The sequence below is a fragment of the Myotis myotis genome, unplaced genomic scaffold, assembly GCF_014108235.1.
Source record: "Myotis myotis isolate mMyoMyo1 unplaced genomic scaffold, mMyoMyo1.p scaffold_m19_p_3, whole genome shotgun sequence".
Classification (NCBI taxonomy): domain Eukaryota; kingdom Metazoa; phylum Chordata; class Mammalia; order Chiroptera; family Vespertilionidae; genus Myotis; species Myotis myotis.
Window position 1 is genome coordinate 208,093,222 of NW_023416335.1, and position 11,294 is coordinate 208,104,515.

General features: G+C 58.4%; 1 protein-coding gene across 2 annotated transcripts in view; it reads left to right on the top strand.

Annotated features, from left to right (window-relative positions):
* MGAT3 (beta-1,4-mannosyl-glycoprotein 4-beta-N-acetylglucosaminyltransferase) overlaps window positions 1–10,207 on the top strand; it is a 31,334-nt gene extending 21,127 nt beyond the window's left edge. For both annotated transcript variants that reach the window (XM_036300943.1, XM_036300944.1), the window contains exon 2: window positions 7,308–10,207. In XM_036300943.1, the coding sequence (XP_036156836.1) occupies window positions 7,309–8,910 (1,602 nt within the window). In that variant the 5' untranslated portion in view covers window position 7,308 and the 3' untranslated portion in view covers window positions 8,911–10,207. The remainder of the gene's footprint in view (window positions 1–7,307) is intronic.
* Window positions 10,208–11,294: the final 1,087 nt, after the last annotated feature.

The following is an 11,294-nucleotide window of genomic DNA, read 5'->3' on the forward strand; positions in this document are numbered from 1 at the left end:
GCCCAAGGGCTCGGAAGGAGCGGCTCTCAGGATTGGACAGACAGAAGTCAAGGGGGCACTTGGCAGGGACACTGGCCTGGGCAAAGGCTGGACAATATTCTTACTTGAGGGCCCTTCAGACCCTGGGAGAGGAGTCTGACCCCTCCGTGGGGCTCCAGACACCCCAGGTTCTGGCCTCAGGTTTGGATGAGTCACTGAGAAATGCCCGGGAAGGTGGTGGGTGCCAGTTGGTGGTGAGGAGCCCTACAACTGGCCTAGTCCTTTCACAGAGCTGCCAGGAACCAGGCCTGGCGTGTTCAGTCGGGTCATCTCCTTTTGCTCATCTGGCAGGAAACCCAAATGGAAGGAAAGAAACAGGATTTTAGAGCATCTACCAAGTGCCACGCTCCGTGCAGGTGTTTTGACAGCTGGGCTCATCCAGATCACCCACAGGACTGTGGGGAGAGGATGATGTCTTCATTTGAAGACAGGCTCAGAGAGGCGAAGTAACTTGCTTGAGGACACACAGCTCGTAAGTTACAGCGCTGGGACTCACACCAAATCCTCCTGACTTTGAGGAACACTGGCAGCCAAGATTTACTGAGCACCTACTGTGTGCACAGGCCCCGTTACTAGTCCGTGGCCTGGATTAACCAATTTGATCCTCACAGTAACCCTGAGACGGGGAGTGCTATACCCCCATTTTATTTAGAGGGGAACTGAGCATAGGGAGGTGGAGTGACTTGCCAAGGTCAGAGACAGTGTTCGGATCCGACACTAACCACGGGCCTACTCTGTCTTGGGCGCTGCTGGGCGGCAGAGTTGGCTGCAACGAGGCACCTCCTGCCTCCCTCAGGTCACGTGGGCAGGACAGGTGGGGTGGCAGGTGAGCACAGGGAGGTGGGCTTCAGCTCAAAGTCAAGATGCCCTCAAGCAGGTGAGCTCTAGGAGAGGTGGTGAGGGCCCATCCGCAGTGGTCCCAGGGTGGGGGGTTTCAACGGGCACATTCCTGTCCAGGAGTGGAGACCGAGGGGGTGGGCTGGTCTCTGAGATGTTCCCCTATTGACAGAGCGCCCTGAACACCTACCAGGGCTTGGACCTGTCCCTGCAGGACAGGCCACAGGGCCCCCTTCTCCCAGCTGGAGGAGTTGAGTGCCCAAGGCTGTCCCAGAGATGAGGACACCAGGCCTCAGGTTCCCCAGGCAGGTGAGGAAGGGGCCAGGAGTTGGCCCACAGGGAACAAGGCCATGAGCTGCTGAACCACAGAGGCGGCCGCCTCAGGGCACCCCCAGGACTGAGCTAGGACCCTGGTCAGCGCAGGCGAGCTCAGGACCATGGATAGCACCCCCGTGACAGCTGTCGGGGTTGTCTGCACTGGAGGCTGCTGCCCGCCTGGCCAGCTCGACCCATCACAGCCTCAGCCTCCAGGGAGCACCTGTCTCCTCTCACCAGGGCCCCCACTGGACTCAGCCTGAGCCCCACCCTGCATCATACTGTGCCATGGGGTTTAGGCTCATCTGCTTCCCCCCTCACTCCATCAGTCTTCCAAGCGGAGCCAACGGGAGCAGTGGGAAGAGGGGGGAAGGAAGAAAATCCGCCCAGCTGGGACCCTCCGGGTGGGCACAACCACGGCGGGCTGTGAGGCTGCGAGTCGGCACAGGAGGCGGCGGCCCAGGGTGGGCTGGTCCTGCTGCCATCCTGGGTCAGGGTCAGCATCAGCCTCCCTCCTCCATGATTATCTGGCCACCAGGAAGCACCTGGCCCATCCCCACCACCTTCACCCCCTCCACCCCCTCAGATAGGAGACCCAGCCCCTGGGGCTGGGGGAAACTCACGGATTATGTGGGGGTCCCTCTACGGACCTTTGCCCGGCTGCTTCTCCCCCGCCCAGGCGCTCTGCTCTCTGCCAGGCTGGGCAGCAGCCAGAGGAACTAAAGCTCATTGACCCTCGGGGTGTGCGCGGCCCTTTACGTGATGATCACCAAGTCCTTGTATAGTTGAGAAAGGGAGGCGCAGGGAAGTTTTCAGCCCACCCGAGGCCACACAGGAAGCGGCAGAGCCGGGATTGGGGCCGGGCAGCCTGGTTCCAGAATGGGCGCATGGAAGCGGCGGGGTGCTTTTGAGGGTCTATCCTGCCGCCGGGAGACAGACATCAGGGGAGATGACACTGGGTTGTCTTCCTTCGTCACCAGTGGACACTTTGTAGGACCCTGTCGCCCACTTGGGTTGAAGTTGGCAGATGGAAGGGGCTCAGGACAGCTTTCCCACTGGATTAAATCCCACTGTTAACCCCACAGAATCGAGTCTGACCCTTAGGGATTGTGTGACACTGAGCAAGTTAGAGCATCTCTCCGGCCTCAGTCTCCTCATCTGTGAAATGGGATGACAGTGGTACCTGCTTTGTGCTGGGAGGATTCAGTGAGGTTGTGTGTAGAATGTGCTTAGGACAGCAGCTGGGCTGTGCCAGTGACGGTTAGCTCTATGGTTCCGCCTGATGTTTCTCCGTGAAGCTTTACAATGGACGCAGAAATGCTGCAGGCCAGGCCCAGGCTGGCTCCATGGCCACCTGTGCTGGGGAGGGGCACCGTCTCGGCTGTAAGGAGGGACACAGGCACTGGCTTGGGAACGTGACTTATGTTCAAGTCTTGAGCATCTACTTAGTGTCATTGGGGAAAGTCTCATCAGCTTTCTTTTTTCTTTTCTTTTTTTAAAATATATTTTATTGATTTTTTACAGCGAGGAAGGGAGAGGGATAGAGAGTTAGGAACATTGATGAGAGAGGAACATCGATCAGCTGCCTCCTGCACACCCCCCACTGGGGATATGCCCGCAACCAAGGTACATGCCCTTGACTGGAATCGAACCTGGGACCCTTTGGTCCGCAGGCCAACGCTCTATCCACTGAGCCAAACCGGTCAGGGCTCATCGGCTTTCTGAGCCTCAGTTTCCCCATCTGTGGAAACAAAGCCCTTACAATGACCTTCCAGCGTGGTTGAGACTTAGTGAGACCCTAGTTCCCAATGCTTATTTGTTTATTCCATTTCCTACTTATTTGCCTCTCAGTCAAGAAATGTATCGGAGCCGTGGCCAGTGTTGGTAAGTGGTTAGAGCATCAGCCTGCACACCAAAGGGTCTTGAGTTCAACTCCTGGTCAAGGGCACATACCTGGGTTTCAGGTTTGTTCCCCGCCCCCAGTAGGGTGCATGCGGAAGGCAACCAATCATTGTGTCTCTCTCACATCAATGTTTCTCTCTCTCTCTTCCCTTCTCCCCCCTTCCTTCCATTTTCTCTAAAAATCAATGGAAAAAATATCCTCGGGTGAGAATTTTAAAAAACTTACTTGAAACACTTATCAAAACACATGAAGCTAAGATAAAAAGCCATCAGGCCAGGAAGAATGAGAGTTTAAAAAATACGGCCCCGACCGGTGTGGCTTGGTTGGTTGAGCATCGTCCTGTGCACCACGAGGTTCTGGTTCGATCCCTGGTCAGGGCACATGCCCAGGCTGCGGGCTCAGTCCCTGGTTGGGGCATGTACAGGAGGCAACCAACAGAGGTTTCTCTCTCACACCGATGCTTCTCTCTCTCCCACTCCCTCTCCCTTCCTCTCTCAAATCAATAAAAACATATTTTTAAAAAGTACAGGCAGCTGTGAGTGAAGGTGTCCCAGAAAATGCAGTTTATGAGGCACTGACTTCCTCTGAGCCGACCACTGTGCACGTCTGAGCTTCCTGGCAGCCCAAGTGGCCTCCCTCCGAAGGCCCCAGGGAGCCAGCGGGGGGAGATCCCAGGCATTGGCGTCTGTCCTCGAAGGCACCGCTGGCCAGGGGTCACCAGGTCCTAAAGGCCAGCCTGGCCAGGGGAGTCGGGTCACTGTGACCTCGGGGGTCCAGGTGCCCCCTTTGGGAAAAGCAGGGTGGTCACTTGCCTCCCCGAGTGTCTTCCCTGCCAAGGCCTCTGTTCGCTGTTGCCCGGGGATTTAGTCCTGGCCCCGCCCTGCGCTGCCCTCCACAGCTCCAGCCCAGTTCACTGCAGCCAGGGCAGGGATTGGGGTGTGCCCTACAGAGGCAGGTCCCACGTAGGGGGCCAGTCTGTCAGAGCCATCGGGGCTCCCTTGCCGGGTCCTGAGCCCCTGAGGTGGGCCACTCTGGAGGCTTCTGCTGTGCTGACCTCAGTTTGCAGTTGCCTTTGACCCGGGCCCTGCCATGGCAACAGCCCCCCGCCTGCCTTTATTGGGCCTCGCCCACTGCCCCTGCACTCATTCTGCTGGCTGGCCTGCCTGCTCGCACTCCCCCAGAGCAGGGCTGGAGTCCATTGTGGAGCCCGGAGACCCACTTCAAAATGCTGCCAAGGAGCGGCCCCTCCCGCCTTCCCGAAGGCCAGTAGCGACCAGCCCTCCTCTGCCCTGGGACAGCTGACGCTCAGCGGCGGGGAGGCCCTGCCCCCTGTGGTCCTGCTGCCTGCAGTCCGCCGTGCTGGCCGCTGTGGACAGGCTCCGGGAAGGGCGGCGTTTAAACGGAAACGATGGGGCCTCTGGGACCTGACGGCACAGGTACTGCTCGGCCCGGGGTTGGCGACTCGACTGTTCCTGACGGCCTGCTAGGAGCCGCCAAGGGCAGCACAGGACTCAGGGCCACCCAGGCTCACGCCCAGCTTTGTAGCTTTGAGCAGGTCCCCGAAGCCCCTCGCTTCCCTCCTTTATAAAATGAAAGGATTGGAGGAGATGGTCCTTAAAATTTGTTCGAGATCAAACATTCATGATCCTGTGCCTTGTGACCATGTAGCTCAGAGCCTTGGAGCCTTCCAGCCTGAAAGGACGAATGTTTGCCCTGGCTGGTGTGGCTCAGTGGGTTGAGCGTTGCCCGTGCATGGAAAGGTCACCAGTCCCATTCCCGGTCGGGACACATGCCCGGGGTTCAGGTTCGATCCCCGGTCGTGATGCGTACAGAAGGCAACTGATGTTTCTCTCTCACATCACTGTTTCTCTTTCCCTCTCCCTTCCTCTCTCTCTAAAATCAAAAAAAAAAAATTTGAAAACGGAAGTAACGGAAGTTTGGTGCACTCTTCCTCTCGGGAGCGCACGTGCCCTTGCCGTCCCCCACTCCTTCCCCCAGAGTTACCTCTGCCTTTCCCTCTCCCAAGCTCCCAGGGCCCTTCCTTTGCTTCTGTCACTTGTTTCCTGAGCCCACACAGCCCAGCTGGCTCCCTTCTATTACCCCTTGAACTTGCTAAATAAACTTGCTCTTATCATTTTGGGGGGCGGGGAACGAACGTTTCCTGAGCACCCAAGCATACCCAGAGCTCTATCCGTTTCACAGGTGTGGAAACTGAGGCTCAGAATGCTAAGAGCCTCGCATAAGATCACAGTAGTCTAAAGCTAAGTGCATATTTTTCCACTGTTCCCTGCTGTCCTCCAAGCTAGGAAGTGAAAGGGAGGGTATGACAGGAGGACACTGAAATGACTCAGAACCAGAGAAGAAGTAGCCACAGGAAGGAACTTTAAAAAAAAAAAATGTTTATCCTCACCCAAGGACATGTCCATTGATTCTAGAGAGAGAGGGAGAGGGAGAGAGAGAGAGAGAGGAACATTTATGTGAGGTAGAAACGGATTGGTTGCCTCCTGCACGTACCCCTACCTGGGGTCAAACCGACAGCCTAGACATGTGCCCCGGCTGAGAACCGAACCTGCAGCCTTCCAGTGTATGAGGTGACACGCCACCCAACCGCAGCACGGCAGAGAGAGCGTTCTAGGTGTAAGGACTGTGCCCTATTACCGGGACCTATGGAAGGAGAAACGAAGACACCAGATGCCAAAGGCCAGGTTTCTTTCCCAGCCCCTCCTGTGACTTGGTGGGTCACCCCAAGCAGGTCGCTGGTCCCACTCAGTGAAATGGGTATAACCTACCGCCCTGGGCTCAAGGACAGAAGGAGCCAGACTGGCCCAGCCGGTGTGCAGGAGGCAGCCAATCACTGAGGTCTCTCTCATCGATGTTTCTCTCTATCCCTCTCCCTTCCTCTTTCTCTAAAAATCAAATGTTTTCTTTAAAAACATTTTAAAAAGAAATGAGCCAGATTGTTATCGTCAGTGCTCGCTGCTGCACAGGCTCATTCAGGAGATGTACCACAAATCGAGTGTGGAGTTTAGTTCATAGCAACGTGCCGTTTCCGTCTCCTCGTTGTGACAAGTGTGTGTGGTGATGTAAGATGCCAGCCCTGGGGAGACAGAAGGAGTGTAAGGGGACTCTCTGTACTATCTTCGCAACTTTTCTGATAAACTACAAATAATCTAAAATAGAAAGGCTACTTACATTGTAAAAAATATTTTTCTGAGGCCCTCCACAGCCATAACGAATTGATAAATTAGACTGTGTGAATAGAGAATGGTTATATTCATGAATCACTCATGAATAGAGTGATTCATTCAAAAGAACCATGGAATATTATGTAGGATTTAAAAGGAAATGGTCACTTTATTTCTACTGATCTGAAAATCTCTTTATTATTGATTGAGGGGAAAAAATTTGATTAGACTTAGTGTCCAATATTTAAGAAAACTATTAAACCAAGAACAGAAAAATTGCATCTTAAAGCCAGCGATACACCTCTAATAGCTGAGATGATTTATGCCTGGAGATCAGTCTAGTGGGAGGCACGGGGTAATGAGGGGAACTTTTACTTGATTTTATTCTTTAAATATGTTAGAACTAAATGTCATCCCTTGAGACCTGTGAGTTTTTTCAATGAAAAGGCATTCAAAAGACTTGTCACTATTCCACAAGAAAAGGTAGGACAGGTGGAAAGAACGAACGAACGAACGAACGAACAACATCGCCCTGGGCGGCGCAAAGCAGGGCCCCCAAGTCTGCAGCCTGCTCCCCTCTCCTTTGGGGCTCGTAAGCCCCCTGGGGAGACTGCACTGCAGGGTTGAGCTTTTCCCAGGATGCATTTTGTTCCTGGAGCAATGCAGCTGGTGCAGTTGGGGTGGGGTGGGCCGGGTGGCAGGTGCGGCTGCAGAGGCAGGATGTGGGTGACCTGGTGGTCTCTGGGGGAAGCGCTGTGGGAGCAGAGGGCGGTCCTGAACCAGGAGGGCAGTTTCTGGGGTACTGCGGACGCCAGGAGTACTGGGTACAGCAAGGTGGACCAGCAGGGTTGATGCCTGGGGGGTCAGGAGGTGATTGCATGTAGGGTCCCCAGCAACTGGCCAGGACATTCACAAACACGGTGGCAGCAAAGGCCTGGTCATGTCCGGCTCCTAGAAGGGCCTCCGGTTGCCCTGCCCCGGGAATGAATGCAGACCCCTGACCTGTCTGCTCTCCCTCTTCCCTGCAGGATGAAGATGAGACGCTACAAGCTCTTTCTCATGTTCTGTATGGCCGGCCTGTGCCTCATCTCCTTCCTGCACTTCTTTAAGACCCTGTCCTACGTCACCTTCCCCAGAGAACTGGCCTCCCTCAGCCCTAACCTCCTGTCCAGCTTCTTCTGGAACAATGCCCCCGTCACGCCCCAGGCCAGCCCAGAGCCGGGGAGCCCCGACCTGCTGCGTACCCCACTCTATTCCCACTCACCCCTGCTCCAGCCGCTGCCCCCCAGCAAGGCCGCCGAGGAACTCCACCGCATGGACTTCGTGCTCCCCGAGGACACCACCGAGTATTTCGTCCGCACCAAAGCCGGGGGTGTCTGCTTCAAACCGGGCACCAAGGTGCTGGAGAAGCCCCCGTCGGGGCGGCCAGAGGAGAAGACGGAGGGGGGCGATGGCTCATCTGCCCGCGGCCCAGCCCGGCACCTGCTGAGTGCCCGGGAGCGCACGGGGGGCCGGGGCACGCGGCGCAAGTGGGTGGAGTGCGTGTGCCTGCCAGGCTGGCACGGGCCCAGCTGCGGGGTGCCCACCGTGGTGCAGTACTCCAACCTGCCCACCAAGGAGCGCCTGGTGCCCAGGGAGGTGCCGCGGCGCGTCATCAACGCCATCAACGTCAACCACGAGTTCGACCTGCTGGACGTGCGCTTCCACGAGCTGGGCGACGTGGTGGACGCCTTCGTGGTGTGCGAGTCCAACTTCACGGCCTACGGGGAGCCCCGGCCGCTCAAGTTCCGGGAGATGCTGACCAACGGCACGTTCGAGTACATCCGGCACAAGGTGCTCTACGTCTTCCTGGACCACTTCCCGCCGGGCGGGCGGCAGGACGGCTGGATCGCCGACGACTACCTGCGCACCTTCCTCACCCAGGACGGCCTGGCGCGGCTGCGCAACCTGCGGCCCGACGACGTGTTCATCATCGACGACGCGGACGAGATCCCCGCGCGCGACGGCGTGCTCTTCCTCAAGCTCTACGACGGCTGGACCGAGCCCTTCGCCTTCCACATGCGCAAGTCCCTCTACGGCTTCTTCTGGAAGCAGCCGGGCACGCTGGAGGTGGTGTCGGGCTGCACCGTGGACATGCTGCGCTCGGTGTACGGGCTGGACGGCATCCGCCTGCGCCGCCGCCAGTACTACACGATGCCCGCCTTCCGGCAGTACGAGAACCGCACGGGCCACATCCTGGTGCAGTGGTCGCTGGGCAGCCCCCTGCACTTCGCCGGCTGGCACTGCTCCTGGTGCTTCACCCCCGAGGGCATCTACTTCAAGCTCGTGTCTGCCCAGAACGGGGACTTCCCGCGCTGGGGCGACTACGAGGACAAGCGGGACCTCAATTACATCCGGAGCCTGATCCGCACCGGGGGCTGGTTCGACGGCACGCAGCAGGAGTACCCGCCGGCCGACCCCAGCGAGCACATGTACGCCCCAAAGTACCTGCTGCAGAACTACAACCAGTTCCGCTACCTCCTGGACAACCCCTACCAGGGGCCCAGGAGCACGGCCGCAGGGGGGCCGCGGAGCAGGGGCTCAGAGGGAAGGCCCCCCGCCAGGGCCAAGTCGGACGCGGTGGAAGGCTAAGGTGGCGCGGTGTTTAGGGCCAGTGGCAGGGCAGGGGTGCGACTGCCCTCCTGTCATCTTCCTGCCTCCTGACCTTGGGGGTCTTGAGAGAGGGGACCGGAAGTGGATGCTGGGAGACTCTTCCCTGTCCAAGCCCTGGTGGCTCAGGGGTCAGGCCTGTGACCTCAAAAACCGTCACTCCTCATGGTGAGAGGGGACCCTGACCCTCCCGCCCTCCAAGCGAGCTGTGCCAGGAGGTGCCGCGGAGGGTGCAGGATGGTAACTGGGTGGCCGGGGAGGGTGGGAAGGAGCTGCAGGAGCTCCTGGTGGCCCGCGGGAGCTGCTGTGTGAAAGGCGTGCCGGGAGGTCCCCAGCTCTGTAAATAGTTGCGTTTGGTCCCAGGCGGAAGCGGGGACGCCAGGGAAGGAGGGTGTGGAAAACAGCATCCAGCTGAGAGGTGGCCCAGAGTCCTCGGAAGTGCTGGGCCAGGATCCGGAAGTGCTGGGCCAGGACCCAGGGACCTCCAGCCGCCTCCCCTCAGGGCCCCAGAAGCTCCTGAGCTGACAGGCGGGGCCTGGCGAAGCCGGGGGAGGCCTCCTTTCAGTTCTGAACCTGGCGTTGATGTCCCTTCTTACTTTTCATCTTTCCGTCTAGTGGACTCCCACTTGGTCCTCGCAAGGCCAGGAGTCCAGTACTCAGGGTGGGAGGGGACATCAGCCAGCCTAGTAGGTCAGACAGGGGTGCCCCACACCCCTTCCTGCCGGAATCCCCAGCCCCAGCTCTCCACTGTCTCAGGTGGAGTTACCCTGTACCCCTTCTTGGTGTTGGCTAGGGGCCAGAAGAGCCCCGAGGCTGCCCTGGGCCCCAGAGGACCATTAAGACCAGTTCTGTGCCATCTCCTGCCCTTAGTGTGCCCCACGGGGGCAGGAGATATATTCATTAAAGTAGATTCTAAGCTGCTGTAATGGAAAGACCCCGAAATACAGTGGTTTAAGCAAGACAGAAGCTTGTGTCTAATTTAACTGTCTGGAGGGAGATGGTCTGGATCGAGTAGGGCAGCTCTGCCTCCTCAGACACACCGTCCAGCTCTGGACAGAGTGGTTGCTCCAGTTCCACCATCACGTGCATCCGAGCCCGGGGGGTGGGGGGAGCAGAGGGAAGCACGGAAACACACACCCTTTCCTGTCAACGGCGTGAGCCAGAGATGGCAAAGCTGCTGCTGACCGCAGCGTGCTGGTCAGGACTTAGTCACATGACCACAGTAGCTGCAAGGGAAGCTGGGCCTCCACGTGCCCAGCCTCAGCCTGGTTCTCTTCTTCCAGGAAGGTGGGGGGCGGGGGGGGGGTGGATACAGGGGACAAGGAGCACAGGGGGAGGGGAAGGAGGGTAGAAATGACTGTCGGAGTCATAAGATCCTCCTCTCACATTGGAGCTCCTGGAACAACCTGCTCCTGCCCCCCCTCACTGCCAGCGCAGGGCTGGGGTGCAGTGAGAGTGCCGTCATGGGGAGGAGGGGAGACCTCCTCTCCAAGGCCCCATTGGATGCTCACCAGGGATGCCAGGAGGCAGAGGCTGCCTGTGGAACGTACATGTTGGTGCGCGTGTGTGTATTTATGGGCATGGGTGCATGCTTGTGTGTACTTGTATGTGTCTGTGTCAGTGTGTCCCTGTACATAGATGCTTGTGTGTGGATGTGGGAGCAGGGTCCAGGCGCTTCCTGGGATCTGGGGCCTGTGGCCATACCTCCTGCAGCTCCCCAAAATGACTGAGGCAGAAAGCCCGTGGGGAGCCTGGAAACCAAGGCTGAAGGGGATGCAGGGTCCGTCTGTCCGTCTGTCTTTCAGTCCAAGAGATGAGAATCCTCCTGACCTGAGGGCTGTGCAGCTGAGCGCCCACTACCTCCAGCTGCTCTTGGCCCCAACCACATCTTTCCCCTCAGTGCCCTCTGGCCTCCAGCAGGGACTTTGGGTGTCTCCTGATGGGCCAGGGGGGAGGGTGTGCCCTTTGCCACAGCTCTGTCTGGGGAAGTGCCCGGTGTGGGTGTGGTCTGGGGGCAGCCTCTGGTGGGCAGGAATGAAGAAGGCTGAGGGGGCTCTATTTCCTCCCTCCTCCGTCGGAGTTACAGCAGCCCCCTCTCTGATCCCGCGTGGGGCTGAGCGGTGGCTCAAGAAGTCAGCAGCCACGGCTCACCCCTGGACAGGCAGTCTCAGGGCTCCTGAGTCATGCCTGAGGGCCAGCCCAGAAACCTCCTCGCCAGCTGCCTCACCCACGGCCCTGGCTCCCTCCTGCTCCTGCGGATGCCCCTTCCCAGGCTGGCCTCCGCTCACCAGCTCAGGGGCAGGGGGAGAAGACACAGCTCAGACCAGCCAAGCCCTGCCTTTCCGTAGGCCCTGCCAAGTGGAGGC